Source organism: Monodelphis domestica, chromosome 1 (assembly GCF_027887165.1).
Source record: "Monodelphis domestica isolate mMonDom1 chromosome 1, mMonDom1.pri, whole genome shotgun sequence".
NCBI classification, from domain to species: Eukaryota; Metazoa; Chordata; class Mammalia; order Didelphimorphia; family Didelphidae; genus Monodelphis; species Monodelphis domestica.
The window spans coordinates 335,391,248-335,408,154 of NC_077227.1; the positions used below are offsets into that span (position 1 = coordinate 335,391,248).

Sequence of the window (16,907 nt, forward strand, 5' to 3'; positions counted from 1 at the left end):
TTTTCTTCATTAAAACTTCCAAATCATTTAAAAACCCTTTATCCTCCTCCACCTCCCAGGGGCAAAGGAAGGGGAAGAAGAAGAAGCTTAGAAGAGGAAAGAAGAAGAAGAAGAAGGGGAAGGAAAAGAAAAGAAAAGAGGAAAAGGAGAGAGAAGAAAGAGGAAAGAGTAAACTATGGGGAAAGGAAGGGAAAGGGGAGAAAGAAGTAAAAGGAAGGGAGAGAAAAGGAGGGGAAGAAAGAGAAAGGGGGGAAGAGTTGAAGAATAGGGAAAAGAGGGAAAGAGGAAGAGGTAAAGGAGGAGAAAGGGGGAAAGAAAAGAGAGGGGAAGGAAGAAGAGGAAAAGGAAGAAAAAGGGAAGTGTGGAGGAAAACAAAAAAGTAGAAAAGAGGAAAGAAAAAAGTAGAAGAGAAAGGAATTGAAAAAGGGAAAGGGGGAGCAGGGAGAGAGAAAAGAGAAGGAAGGAAAAGAAAGCACTCAAATTTTCACAGGTAGGAGGGACCTAACAGATCATCTAGGATAAGCCCCTCATTTTACACAGGAAAAAAATGAGGCCCTGGAGGTTAACACAGAACTGCCCAGAGTCTGACATAGCCACAACTAAAAGCAAAGTCTCTAGAGCCCAGAGGCTCTCTCTATTACAGCATGTCATTTGAACTATGTTTGTACCCTTCTCAGGTACCGGATATTTAAGTCAGAGTTACCAGTGGCTGACCCAGAGTAGGATTCAAGGCATTTGCTGTTGCTACCAGCTCCCACTGACTGCTTCTACTTCAGTTCAATTCAATAAATATTTATTAAGTACCTATTATATATAGCAAGTCACACTCCTGTTGGCCTCAGTTTCCTCATCTGTCAAATGAACTGGAGAAGGAAATGGCAAACCACCCCAGTATCTCTGCCAAGTAAACCCTAAATGGGGTCACAGAGTCAGTCATGACTGGAAAACAACTGAACTGTACATATACAGAACAGTGTTGCTTGGTGCTAAAGAGATTTTTTTAAACCCTTACCTTCTGTCTTAGCATCAATTCTAAGACAATAGCAGAAGGGCTAGGCCATCGAGGTTAGGCAACTTGCTCAGGGTCATGGGTCTGAAGCCCTATCAGGTCTTCCCAACTCTATATTTGTCTATCTAAGCTGCCCCAAAGATTTAAATTTTAGATAAAACACATGCCCTACCTTTATAGATCTTCCCAGTAGGAAGAGAGGACACATATACAGATAACTATTGCATATATTATAATATGTATTTTAATTTTATAAGCAGAATCATAGTATCTAAGATATAAAACTAAAAGATATCTTAAAGATCATTTTTTGCAAGTGAGAAAACTGAGGCCCAGAGAGCTGAAGGATTTACCTAGCATCTCACGAGTAGCAGAACCAAGATTCAAATCCAATTCCTCTGCCTCTCAAATGGAACCCTTTCCTCAGTACATCAGAAAAATACAAATTAAGAGCTGCATGAAGTCCAAGGAGGAAATGCTTGCTCCTGAAGAGGGCAATCAGAGAAGACCTCATTGAAGAGGTATCATTGGCCTTAGGATTCAAAATACAGATAGGAAGTTTGCACGTGAAGAGTATCGAGGATATTCTAGGTTTGGAGAGTAGTCTGAGCAAAGACCCAGAGGATGAACACTACGACTGTGCATGGAGGCTACAGGTTAAATGGAGGAGCACAATGGAAATAGGAATCAAAAGGGAAAGGGGCACCAGACTATGGCGGGCCATCAACAGGGGAATGGCTGAACCAGTCATGGTATATGATTATAATGGAATATTGTTGTTCCATAAGAAATGAGGAACATTAAAAAAGATCCTGGAAAGACCTGTCTATAAGAAGTGATGCAAAATGTAGTGAGCAGAACCAGGAAAATCTTGTACACAGTAACAGTAATAAAGTACAAAGATCAACTGTAAATGACTTAACTATTATCAGCAATGCAAGGATCCAGACCCACGATCCAAAGGACTTATGATGAAATAGGCTATCCACACTTCCTAGCTAGATGACCCTGGGCAAGTCACTTAACCCCCATTGCCTAGCTCTTACTGCTCTTCTGCCTTAAAACCAATACATAGTATTAATTCTAAGACAGAAGGTAGGGGTTTAAAAAAACAAAACAAAACAAAAGGCTATCCAATGCCATAGATGGAGTCTGAATGCAGATTGAAGCATACCATTTTCATTTTATTTCCTTCATGAGTTTTTTTCTTATATAAGATATGGATGGCTTTTCACAACATAATGAACATGGAAATATATATTATATTATAATATGCATATAATCTATATGAGATTAATTGCTTTATTGGGGAAAAAAGAAGAAAGAGAAAGAACATGAATTGCAAAATCAGAAAATACTATTAAAAATTGTATCTACATGTAATCTGGAAAAGAAAAATATAGTGAAAATATTAAAAGAAAAAGAAAAAAATAGATTGTACAGGACCTTGAATGCCAAGTAAAGGATTACAGCTTCTTTCACAAGAAAGGAAATTAGGAAGATGAAATGAGAGACTAGACTTCGTGGTCTTCCCTGACATTTCTCCCATGATGTTGGACTGTCCTTGCTTGCCCAGAGCAGGACATGCCTTTCATTTGAGGAAGATGCACATGGCCTTTCCTATAATGGGAGAACTCCCAGCTTTCTGGATAAAATAAACTTGGCTTTTGCCCTGTTTTCTTCTTTTTTGGCAACCAGTGAGGGGCTAAGGACTCCAAGTTGGGTACAAAAACCTGAATACTCAGATAACACCAGCAATGTTTCCAGGGTTTCCTATGGAAAGAATCATGGGCCACAGAGGAAACAGATATATTTCTTTCAGGATATTCTGATGCTATTCTAACATTCTCTTACTTAAACCCCACTTCATAAGCATTTCATCCTTACCTTCCTGCTATAATGTGAATTAGCCAATTGTTCATCCTCTGTTTCCCACAGAGGTGCTTTTCCAGGAGATATACTAGAAAGAGCAGTAAATCTAAAATGAGAAGTCATGGGCCCATTACTGGCTTTGCTACTTGCTATTTGTGTGATCGTGGACAACTTATTTCTTCCCTCTAGCCTTCATTTTCTTCATCTATAAATGAGGAGGTTAGACTTGGTAAGTTTTAAGGTCCCTTCCAGCTCTAAATCTATAATTCTGGGCTCCCTCTGAAGATCACCAGCCCATATTAGTCACTTTGTCACCTAGCAGCCCAACTTGACTTTTAAAACCCTTCAAAATGCACACACAAACACACACAAACACACACACACACACACACACACACACACACACACACACACACACACATCACTTCCCAGTCCTCTATACTTTCCTTTCCTTCATATACTCTACAATCCAGTGATACTGGCTTCCTTGCTGTTCCAATAACAAGACACTCCAACTTCTGACTGGATCTTCACATTTCTCTGATGAGTAAAATGTTCTTCCTCTTCATCTCTACCTTCTGGCTTCCCTGGCTTCCTTCTGTTAAAATCCCACCTTCAATATGCAGTCTTTCTGGACCCCCCTTAATCCTCATTTCCTCCCTGAGATTATCTACAATTTAGCCTGTTTGTAAATTGCCCCAAAAGACTTCCTGCATTTTAATAAGTTCAAACTTCACAAAGACTTTTGGTATACTCTGTATATCTTGTTTGTACTATGATCAATTATCCCAGTTGTCCCAACCACCCCAAACAGCAGCCCCTTTTTTGATACTCCTCATTTTACAGATGTGCACACCAAAACTAAAACTTACCCAGGGTCACAATTCGGTCCAGGATATAATGAAAGGATCATAAATTCAGAATTAATGGGATAAATCATGAAGTCTAATTTATTAAGTAGATATATATATAATAAAGATACTATTCAATGATTTTGTGAAAATATAAGATTCTAAAAAGGAATTTCAAGTCACCCCTTCCTAAATGACTGTCATAATATTGTAACCTCAAAACAATGTTTCAGGGCCAGTTAATTCCATAGGAACCATACTGTAGGTGGGGAATTGCCGGCTAATATAGCTGAATTTACCATGTTATGGTTTGGCTGTATAATACATGTTGTCAAGGAGGTCCCTGACCAAAAGAGAGAACCTCTACACACAAAATATTTATAGTAGCATTTTTAGTCATGGTAAAAAACTGGAAACATATCAGATACTCTCCAATTAGCCAGTGTCTCAATAAATTATGGAAAGTGAATATCATAGAATATTACTGTGCTACAAAAAATGAATATAATAAATACATAGATGAATGAAATAACTGATAGGAACTGATGCAAAATGAAGTACATAGAACAAACTAAACTAAATATATATATATATATATAGCATATAATCTACATACACACACAAACCCACAGAACAACTAAAACAATGGAAATGGAAAGAACAAAAAAACAACTAAAATTGAATACCTCAAAATTATGATAACCCAGCATGGCCTCATTGAAAAAATATAAGTAACCCTCTAAAGTTCTTGCAGAGATGGGTTGCCATGGATGTGGAACACTAAATATAATGTAAGACATTTTCAATATATTGGTTAATTTTGCTTGACTTCCTTTTTTCTTCTTTTTTAAATTCTATATTGTAAAAGATAGCATTCTAGAAAGGGGAAGAGGGAGGATACTATAAGAAATATACATTTATACATGTGTGTATACATATATATGTGCATACACAAAATATATACCAGAATGTAAACTCTTCAGAATAGATCTTTTGACTCTTTTTGGATCCCTAACACTTTGCACAATGTCTGGCAGATGGTAGATTAATAAATATTAATTGATGATATATAATGTATAAGTATAATAAATAAATATAAATGTATATAAGTATAAATTTCAATTATATATTCAATATTGAATATATAATTCAATAATTCAATAAATTCAATTCAATAAATATTCAATAAATAATAAATTTCAATTAAAATTCCTCTAAAAATATACATGTTGGTCAGGGTAACATCATCCAAGGTATTTTGATGATAGCTGGAAAACAATGATAAGAAAAACAGATATATCAAAGAAATACTGAATAAATATATTGCCTGCTACAAAACCCACTATCACTAGAGGGATTAATAATATAGTGCTACCATGAAAATAAAATAAAATTTAATTTAAAAATAATAACACATACTTTATAAGATTGACACATGCACATAAACCAAAACATAATTGCAGAGTAGACAAAGTTAGCACTGAGGCCTTCAGACCTCCCTATCAATATCTTTCCTCCTTCTTGATACAAGCTGTCTTTATCCCATAGCATCTAATGAATGATAACTATCTAGTTCTAGAGACTCACATAGGCACAAGTGATATTTACAGATAAGAATCAAGGCTGCCTCATTAAAGGCTATAAAATCTTGAGCAAGAAACTGAATACTTTAAGGGCACAGGTGGTGTTTTCTTCACTGCTGCCAACTGAAGGCCAGGGATGCCAAAGAGAAATGCAGTTTGGGGAATTGAATAGCTGGTTAATAAGAAGGAAACAGAGAATATGATTTGGATTTCTGGACTACTCCTTAAAATATAGGAATTGTGGGCTTCTAGGCAGGGATAAACTACACCAACCAAGGACTGGTAAGATTATTTATCCAGAGACTTGGGAAAAAAAAAACTTTAAACTTAAAAGTAAAAAAATGGAGGAGAAAATTGTCTGTTGAATGTACTAAACTAAAAACCACAAAAAATATTTGTCTTCTACATTCATAGAAAAATAGCAGTAGAGATGACTAGAAATGCTAAGGAGGCAAGCCAGGAAAGGAAACATCAATAAAATCCGTGACTTTAGATAGCTGTACTATCTCTATACATATTGTGAGGAAAGAAGGGGAAGAAGAGGAGGTTGACAGGTCAAGTTTGCATGTTGTTCTTTGACATTAAATGTTGGGATGAAATAAGGCACTTAAAAGTTACTAAAGAGTTACCAAAAGGAACTTTACTTAGCCTTGACATGGGAAGGATATTCAACAGAGATACAATAAAATTTAGATTCAATAAATGGGTCAATATGGAAACATGTCAGGCCTTTAGGGCAGGATCTAGTGACTCATGTGGTCTTAAAGTCTTCAAAGTCTAAAGGACCCTGACTCCATGTGAGTGGGCCTTTTTTCTTCCCCTAAATTACTGGAAAGTAAGATCAATAGAGGCAACCAGGAAACTACATCAAGAGATACACAACTTGAGCCTTGGACCAACCCAACTTTTAGGGACCTAATCCTTGTTAGGGAGAGGAAACACTCCTAGTAGATATTGGTTCTAAAACAATATAAATGCACAAAAGTATGAATAATGGCAAAGTAAAACAATGGTAAGGTATAAATTTGATCTCATAGCTATCACTGAGACTTGATAAAATGACACTCATGATCAGAATATGGTTCGGAAAGAATATGTTTTATTTAAAAGCATAAAAAGGAGAGAGGGGAGAAAGAATAAAATTGTATATTAAAAAGCTATACTCATATAGTGAAATCTTTAAATCAGAGAGTAGTGTTATGATAGAGAACAGCTGGATAAAGAACAGAGATAGCAGCAGATCACATTGTCAATAAAGTGCACTGGAGACTGCCTCGATGGAAAGAGGCTATGAAGTCTAATTTCTTAGTTCAAAAAAAAATGGAAATACTAATGAAAGGAACTTCTTCTCTGGATCTGATTCCCACTTCACTCTAAAAACAGATAATCAGTGATGAATACAACAACATTGTACCATCATAAGAAACATCATAGGATACAAAGTGATAGGTAAGCTAGAGCCCAGAAAGAGCTGAGATTGGCCAGGGAGGGAAAGATTACCAGAAAAGGATTTGGGTTTCCTTGGGTTTATAAAAGGTTTGGGGTAGTGTTTTTTTTTTAGTTATTCTAGAGAAAAAGAGAAATTTTAGCTATTCTAGATCAAAAATATTATAGGACCACTAGAAATACTGCTCGGACTGAGCAATTCAATTGCTTATTTGTTTATGTTTCGTTTTGGCTTTTTCCACCAAAAAGAGTCATCTCTGGCCTGGAAAGGAAAGAATACCCTCTTTTAGGAAGGTCATTAATGAAGTGAAGCCTACTTAAAACAATTGAGATGCTGAAGGGCCTTATGTTTGTGCTCTACCGGAATCAGTTGAAGGGACTAGGTTAGCCCAGAGAAGGCAAGATTTAATGAGATATAACTACTTTATTCAAATATCTAAAGGGCTGGTCAAGGGTTTTGATTTGTTCTTGAACATAGAGGGCAAAATCAGGAGCAAAGAATTAAATAACTAGGTTGCAGATTTAGGCTTGATGTAAGGATATTTTTCCTAAAAATTAGAACTGTTGAAAAGTAGAAAGGGTTCCCTCAGAAAGTAAGCAATTCTTCCCTTTCCAGAGGTATTTAAGCAAAGGCTAGATGATCCTTTGCTAAGATGTGGTAAAAGGAATTCTGATTCAGTTATACTTTGGTCTAGAAGGCCTCTGAGATCTCTTTCTATTCAAAAATTCTGTAATTCTGTGACTCCCTATATACTTATCAGTAACGTCAGAAGTTATTACCCTGGGTTCTAAAATTTTAGAAAAAAAAATCTCTTTTTTACCTTCAAATTAGCTCAGAAAGGTATCATGTAATTTCGATACAATTTTCTAAATCTTCTTGGTAGCATATAGTCATGCAAGACCAAAGACATATTTAAAATCTGCACAAGAATATGCATTTTAAATGTTATTTTGAATACATATATTTTATGTATACAAAACCTTAAATTCTTCTTAAGTCTGATTTCACAGTGGTATAAACCAGATGTATCAAAATTCTGGCCCTCAACAATTTGGAACTATGCCCAAAAGGCGATAAAAGACTGTCTGCCCTTTGATCCAGCCATAGCACTGCTGGGCTTGTACCCCAAAGAGATAACAAGAAAAAAGACATGTACAAGAATATTCATAGCTTTACTCTCTGTGGTGGCCAAAAATTGGAAAATGAGGGGATGACCATCAATTGTGGAATGGCTGAACAAATTGTGGTATATGTTGGTGATGGAATACTATTGTGCTCAAAGGAATAATAAAGTGGAGGAATTCCATGGAATCTGGAACAACCTCCAGGAAGTGATGCAGAGTGAGAGGAGCAGAACCAAGAGAACATTGTACACAGAGACTGATACACTGTGGTACAATTGAAGGTAATGGAATTCTCCATTAGGGTCAATGCAATGTCCCTGAACAATCTGCAGGGATCTAAAAAACACTATCCACAACCAGAGGATAAACTGTGGGAGTAAAAACACCGATGAAAAGCAACTGCTTGACTACAGGGGTTGAGGGGATATGACTGAGGAGAGACTCTAAATGAATACTCTAGTGCAAATACCAACAGCATGGAAATGGGTTCAAATCAAGAACACATGTGATACCCAGTGGAATCGCACTTCGGTTATGGAATGGGGGGGGGGGAGAAAATAAAATGATCTTTGTTTCCAATGAATAATGTTTGGAAATGACCAAATAAAATAATGTTAAAAAAAAATTCTGGCCCTCAAAACTCCCAAGTGCAGTACCAACCAGATTAAAATGTCATTGAGAAATACTTAACAAAATAAATTAAAATACAATGCAAAGATAATTAATTTGTTGTTTTCTAAATCAATATAAAGCCCCACAGGGAGTTTCTTTTTGAGTTTGACATCAATGGTATAAACAACAACTTGATCATAGGTGAAATATTAGAATTGTATTAGTTTCTTAGTTATTCCAAATTACTTTCAGAACATAATTATTCATAATTATTTATTTGTGCAACTATATAATTACAGCTTTGACTCTTGTAAGTGAAAAGTAAAATTCAGTCAACACCAGAACTGGAAAACAAAGTGGAAACAGTTGCTAAAAATGTCAAAAAAAATCATACTACAAAACATTTCTAGTTCAAATCCTATGTGAGGAGGATTAAATCCTCAACCTTATTAGAAACACAGACTCTCAGAACTGAGAGGGACTCAGAGACCATCTAGAACCATCCAAATATGAATAGGAATCTCCTGTACAACAACCTCAACTAATGATCATCTAGCCTTCATTTTAAGCACACTAATAAGATAGTCCACTAACTTCCCAAGGCACCCCACTCCATTTAGGGACAATTCCCATTGTTGTTCTTTACACAGACTAAATTTGCCTATCTAACCCTTATATCAGTGGCTCCTTATTCTCCTTACAGTCATGATGGCCCTCTCAATCTTCCCTCCAGATTAAATATTTCCAGTTGCCTCAAATGGCCCTCTTATAGAAATTTCATCATCTTGATCACCCTCTTCTGTCAACTATTCAGTTTCTTAGTTGTCTACCTAAATTGTGCTGAGAAACAAATGTAATATTTCTTATGTGGTCTCTCCTAAGGCCAAGTACTTTCCTTGTTCTGAACACTATATCTCTCAAAGCACACTAAGATTGTATCAGTTTGTTGTTGTTGTCATTGCCATGTTACACTGTTGAATCACATTAAATTTGCAGTCCACAAAAGCCCCTAGATGTTTTCTTCATATAACTATTGTCTATCCACACCTTCTTTATTACCATCTTATGCTTGTGAAGTTGATTTTTTAAGCCAATCTAGGACTTTACATTTATCTCTATTCCATTTCTTCTTATTAGAATCAGCTGTCATTTTCACTTGTTAAGACCTCCCTGAATCATCGGGAGGACAGAGTAGAAGTGTACAACTACTTGATGGATTTTTCAGTAAACTTTAAAATTAGATTATATATACTCATTTTTCTGGCTACCTTGTAATTGTGAAATATGCTCATGTTTTCAAATGTAAGTGAATTCATTTCAAAAGTGTATTTTTTCAACTTTAAATTTTTTAGCCATCTAAGCATTTCTAGAATATAGTGGGGTGAGAGAAAGACCACTATTAAAAATTCCCTCTAATTCTCTATTGAAGTTTCAATTAAGGAGTCACTATAATAATTCTTGATATTTGAAAATCCTCCAAAATCTCTACTAAGAATCATATGAACAGGAGAGAGATCATTTCTCTAATACCATAATTAGAGGAGTTACCTCCAAGATATTAACTTTTTTTAAACTGAATCTTTTAAACTGATCTTCAAAACCAATGACCAAAATTCTCAGGACACAAGACACACCAAGATCCCAAACGCAATGACCTAAGGAGAATTCAATATTGAAGCATTCAATATCCATAACATTTCCTGCAACTTGAAGGATACACTACAGGTGAAAATGTGGCCTTCCAATTTAAGAGGAATAACAGTATTAACGGGAGTGGTGCTATTGAGCTCTCCATCTGCTATCCCTCACTGAGACTAAACAACTGGATTGCCTCCTTTTCCCAGTCACATAGTTTCTCAATACATACAAATAGCCATAATAATAATTAGAATTAGCAACAGAGAGTGCAGAATGGCATGTGAAATTAGAAACAAGAGGGACCAGTCTTACCTTCGAGAATCAAGGATTGTTTCAATGAACAAAGGAGGTAGCAAACAAACTGAAGTTTCAAGGAAAGGAAGAATGTTGACAGGCAAGGATGTAGAGCAAGACCATTCCAAGCAAAAGACTGCCTATAAAAATATATGAAGAATGAGATTATAGAATACTATAATAATTAGTGGTTCATTTGGACTACATCACATAAAGCATAAAGGGGAATGGTGAAAGATCATTTGAAGACAAATTTTAGAGAGGCTTTGAAAAAAAAAAGTGGCACAATGGATAAAGTGCTAAGCCTAGGGTCAGGAAGACCTAAATTCAAATCTAGCCTCAGATACTTGCTAGCTTGGGTGACTCTAGACATGTCACTTAACCCCTGTTTGTCTCAGTTTTTTCAACTGTAAAATGAAGATAATAGTAGCATTTACATTGCAGGGTTATTATGAGTACCAAATGAGATATTTGTAAGGCACTCAGTATGGTATTTGACACATAGAAACATTAAATAAATAAATAAATTCCCTTCTCTGCTGGGAAATCACTGAAGTTTTTGAGCAGAAGAGTGCTCATGCTTGTGCAATAAATGATTTAGTATGGAACATGCTTCACAATCTGAAGCAGTGAAAAAGGGAAGAGATTCAAGGTATAAACTAGTTAGAAATCTGTTCCAATAAAAAGGTTATAAAGGTTATAAAGGTCTAAACTAAAGAAATGGCAAAAGGAGTGGAAAGTAGAGAATGAATGTAAAAGATATCTTAGAAGCAAATTTGAGAGGACTAGGTCACTAATAGTGGTCATTCAAATTAACAGATGTACAGAAATTATAGACTAAATGATATAACTTTGGGTGACCCACCTTATCTTTGGACCTTGTTTTCCATCTTAGAAAAATGTTTGCTCCTCCCAGGGTTGTTGTGAGGATAAAATGAGATAATCTATGCAAAAGCTTTTGGAAACTGTAAAGCCTTCTACAAATGTGAAGTATTGTGAGGGATGGCATTATTATAATCACTGAAATCATCATTAATAATGAAAAAGAGTGTTCTTGGTTTATCTCCTCTAGAGTGTTTCACCAGTTTAATACACCTGGGGACTACCTGCCCTCTTGTATTGGCTGAATAGATTGTTATTACAATGGTGAGAATGTGAGGCTTCAACATTATCTCCTTTCTGGTCCCTTTAGGTACCTAGGGAAGCCAAGGGACAGTCTCTCTGGGGGCGTGTGCTTGGGATGTTCCATAAAAATGTCAGAGTAAGTACAGGGATGGTCCAGGAGTGTGTATATTTCTTATTTGAAAGTGTGGAATAGTAAACCTTCAAGACAATTTACTTTCCAGGGCATTTTTGATATAATTGTTTGCTTTACAAGGGACATTCAGGTTGATTTGTGTTTATTCAAAGATCACTAATTATTTATGTACTGGTGGCCCAGATCCACAACTCTGGGTTTATCTGGACCACATTCAGTCTTGAGAACTCCTTACAAAAATTCTTTCTGGCTTATGTTCTCTCACAAGGAGCATTCTTAGAAATACCAGTATGTAACGCATAACTAAATCTCTACAGAAAAGATATACAAGCCTTCCATTCAGGTCAGAATGCTCCATAGACTCTGAAGAGATGGAATGCACCATGAGATAAAGGCTCTACTCCATATTTAAGAATTCACAAGAAAGAATATAAAGAAAACCAGGAAGAAAATGCAGATAAAAAGATATCTATGAAAACTTCTTGTTTAATTTATTATATATTTACAAGGAAAAGCAAGCTATCTATGAGATTCACAGTGTCATAAGCAATCCTCTTTCTGTTCTACTTTGTATATGGAAATGCTCGTTTTGTTTGGCTAGAGGTTCAAACTTTAAAAAATAATTTTTTTAAGAAGAAAAAAGTATACTAATTATCTAGCTATCCCATTAGAGAGTAAAAAAAAAAGTTGTTTCAACGGTTTATGGACTCATGTTATATTCTACATCTTAACTACATCAGGGTAAATACACCTATCCTGTATTCAATATATTGCTAATCTGAGTACTTGCATTGTATTTGAAGACCCTTTTACATATGAATCCTAGATAAACAATATTCTGATATTCTCATAAGAAAGTCAGGAAGGGAGGAAAAAAGAAAAGGCAGTGTAATCAAACCCTGGTATTCCCAAGAAGAAGCCAGATTGGATCATAAGATAAAGAGTGATTTTTTTTAGAAGTCTCCCAAGGTTGAACCTCATGTAAATAAAAACAAATCTTTGGTTCTAGACCACAGGTTGTAATTGACATCATCTAGAGAACAGAGAAAGTTAAAACAAAAATGTTAAGAACCATTGCCCTTTAAAAATTAGTCAGAAATAAAGATGAAAATATCTCTAGAATGCTTGTACAAATCAATGGGGAAAAAAAGATTCCATTTACAAAAATTCATTTAATATATAACCCTTAAGGAACAAATAAAGCAAGAAATGCTAATAAAAGTCCACATCAAACTTGTCATTTTACTGAATTGTATTCTATTTTATTTTCCTTCCAGAACAAAAAGGAAAACCACTAGTGTTTCTCTGACCATCAGTTCCCCAGTCCATGAAGGCTCTGATGGCTATATGGCCCGTCCCAGTTTCTCCACCTTAGTTCAACCATTGTCTATGGATCTCCAGAGGGTAGGTTGGATTTTAAGCCCTTTACAAGATTCCCTATAATAGATAAGTAGGCACAGACAGAAAATATTCAAAACCACTCTTGAAAAGTGTGAGCAAGGAATGCTTCTCAGCTGTGCTTTCAAAAAAAGAAGAAAGAATGACTGTAAACAGAATTAACTTGAGAGCAATGCTCAGGTCAACTTGGCCATTTGTCACTGTTTCCAAGAGCTAGATTCCCAGACAGAGTATGCCTGCTATCCAGGAATGGAATTCCCCTTTAATTGAAAAGAAAAGGGCAATAAAATCTTATTTAAAGCTGAAGAGTTCTAACCAGAACAAATGTACATGGGTTTAGAAGCAGGGAATCTATACTCTAGAATATCATATTTCACCATCTCAGCTGGTAGAAGTTGGAGATAAATGAGGAAAGGGTGGAGAGGAGGATTCAGAACAGAATTTCTATCTTCTGCCATCTGTCTTGACTTACCATTTGACCAAAATTGCTCTCCAAAGTCCCTAAGAATCTCTTAATTGCCAAATGTCCTTTTCTCAATACTCATCCTTCTTGATCTCTCAGTGATCAAATGATATAGCTACCAGACACCATCTTCTCTCTAGGTTTTCATAACAATGCATTCACATGGTTCTCCTCCTACTTCTCTGATCACCCCTTCTACCTGTCTGACCACTCATACTCGATCTCCTTTGCTCTCACAAATAGCACTAGACTTTGAAGAAGCCCCAGTAAGTGGTGGAGGTGAAGATGTATAATGAAATTGACCCAGAAAGTGGTCAATCTCCACCTGGGCTTCAGTACAGTGAGTGACCACATTGTGTACCCTCTTGTTCCCTGAAACAGATGCCAAGCCCCTGCAGCAGCTTATCTGGATCCACCTGTGGAGCACCTCCCATCTTTACCAAGGTAGATCACCAACAAAGAAAAATCATGTTCATATTTCATACATAAACCAAGAAATGGGAAAAGCAAATATAAAAAAATTATTTTTACATGTAATTAGAAAAAAACAATATTTAAAAAAATAAAATAACCTAGAAAGAAATGGGGATGTAGAGGCAGGATTCTGGAGCAGCAAGAACTCCTAAAAGTTATCCAACACTTGCTCATAATAGGTATTTAGCAAATGCTTAACTATTGAAAATAATTTAAGCTCTCCATTTCATAGATGGGAAAGCTGAGTTAAAGAGGGAAAATAAATAGTCCAAGATAGCACAAGCTAGTGAATTATACTGGGTTCTCTTGATTCTTGCTCCATGTTAATATTCCAGCTACCAAAGACTAGGTGGAATGCATGCCACCCAATTATATAGCCTAACCCCAAAGAACTGTAAGGGAACCTTGACCATTCAAAGATTCCTTTCTGGTGAATTCACAGAACAAAGCACGATTTGTTATGAGTTTGCATCAGAGTCAGAAACCAGAATTCACAAAATTCTCCATACTGAAGGTGAGGCAGAATTTAGGAATTGTACAGTAGATGTGGGTAGGGATCTGTAATTATGAAGGTATTGGAGAGAATTGAAAAGGTACAGAGGATATAGGAAGGATTTTTAACATGGAATGGAGGAGTTGAAGAGACAAAGAGAATATGGAGGCTGGTGAGGTAAAGGGAGAGAGGTACCCTCTGCTGAGAAGCTGTCTTTGAAATTTCCTCTCTTCTCTCAACCCACAAGAGAGATACTCCTGGGTAAGGTTAGGTTAAGGATGACAGGACCAGAGTTTTGAATGACTTCTGGGAAATGGGGGAGTTTACTCCTCAAAGCTTGACTGGTAGTTGAACCTCAAAAAAAACCCTTGTCTAGCAGGCAGACTGTCACTGTTGGCTTTCATTGTTTTTTGCTAGGCCACTGGCTAGCTTAGCCATCAGTCTCTCTTCGTTCTTCCTTCAATATGAATCTGACTGCAATCTTCTATTTTCAAGTAGTTTGATAATTAGCATAAATCAAGAAAGGGGATAGGTAAGTAGGAATGGGATACTTTTGCTGCTTCTTCAGCTGAGCCAAGATGGCTCAGATTCAGCTTCTTTGTCTTCTACCTAGCTAGTCACTATCTCTATCTTACTAAACAAAAAGCAAGTGTCTTTCTTGGGAAGGTAAAGGGATGGAAAGGATCTTCAGGGTGACCCCCTGAAATTAAGGGATCAACCCCTTTCAGCAACTTACTTTTGTCTTGTTCTTCCTGTAATGGACGCTCTCATGCATATGGGAACCTTCTTCTCCAGGGTAAAGGAATGGAGGCAAAGCTTTTTCCACAGGTTGGGATCTAGAGCTCCAGGTCTATGCTCCACACTCAGCCGAGTTCAGAAGGCAAAGACCCTTCAGTTAGCAGTTTTTCCCATAATCCTCTTCTCTCACTCCAACTGTCACTCCCCCTCCCATCCCAACCGCTGTTTGCTCCACCTCAGTGGGCAGAAATGCAAAAGCTTGATTCACAGTTTTCCTTTCCACAATTATCCCATTTTTATGTTGTGATCTTCCCAAGGTCACTTTTATTTATTATACTTACCAAGCTACTAATCTAATTTCTAACTACTCCCCCTCAAAATAATAAACTTCCCTCAATTACTCTATCTCTATTCTATGTTAACCTTATCTAATCTAAGGAATTTTATGCAGAAAAGTTTACTACTTACTCTTGCTAAGTTAAACTTATACAGTTTTCCTACTTTATTTATCTATAATTATTTGCAAACTATTTTATCTATATATATTTCCATTAAACATAATTTCCACATCAGCTTTACAATAAAAAATTAAAACTTTACTACCTATCTGCAAATGCAGTTTACGGCTATTCCTAAGTATAACTATCTATCCTATGTCTAAACTTAACTCCTAATCTATTCCCTACTTATTATAACTATTCTCTAAATCCCTAGTCTAATCTATACCCTAATCTTATGTACAATGTATATACATGCTATATTACATATTTACAGATCCTATCACTATGTTACTAACCTAATTACAGTATAGACATTATTTACAGAGATTATTTACATATAATACAATAATATACATTGTTCCCTAATCCTGATGTTAGTCAAATAGAAATATCTATTGATCTTTCTTTGCCTAGGTCCTTATGGAACTAACTATATATAGATTTACATTTTGAATAAATGCAAGTTCAGACACTCATTTATTTACACAAGGTCTCCAGATATATCAGTTTGTGACTTTTGCATGTTGTGTCTATAGTGTTGTGTTAGATGTATACTTACCAAGCTTCTTCAGATTTCCACTTCTTATGTTCATTGATGGCTCTTTGCTTTTTTCCAAGTTATGTAGTGTTCCATGCTATTTCCCTAATATGTGAAATTAATTTTGTTTTATGCTTTTGCCTCACTCAGAAGAGAGGAAACTTCAAAAACAGTCTCTCAGCAAGGGGTAACTCTCTCCCTTTACCTCACCAGCCTCCATATTCTCTCTGTCCCTTCAACTTCTCCATTCTCTGTTACAGACCCTTCTTATATCCCCTGTACCTTTTCAATTCTCCCCAATATCTTCTTTATTACAGTTTTCCTTTCCACAAATCTGAGCATCTGGCTGGATCCAATAGGCTGGGGCTGCAGCCCTCTCCATACTTCCTGACTTCTCCTCTCAGGAACAAGATCCAAATAGGAGATCCTACTAGGAATACAAGAGAATAAGTAAAGCAGTAAATTCAGATGTGTGGAAAGAACACTGAATTAAAAATCAGAAAACCTGTGTTCTGATTTCAGTTCTGCCATCACTGAGCTATATGACTTTGGGTATGTCCCTTCCCATCTAGGAGATGACCTCTGAAGTCCCATGTAGCTTTGACAGTAATTCTA

The 16,907-nt window shown here is 36.1% G+C and overlaps 1 protein-coding gene across 1 annotated transcript in view; it reads left to right on the forward strand.

The window, feature by feature from the left end:
• The window catches only part of LOC130456364 (palladin-like), a 51,254-nt gene that overhangs the window by 22,255 nt on the left and 12,092 nt on the right, over positions 1-16,907 (forward strand). The window contains exons 2-4 of the mRNA XM_056811327.1: positions 11,623-11,691; positions 12,966-13,092; positions 13,931-13,993. Of these exons, the coding sequence (XP_056667305.1) occupies positions 11,684-11,691; positions 12,966-13,092; positions 13,931-13,993 (198 nt within the window). The 5' untranslated portion in view covers positions 11,623-11,683. The remainder of the gene's footprint in view (positions 1-11,622; positions 11,692-12,965; positions 13,093-13,930; positions 13,994-16,907) is intronic.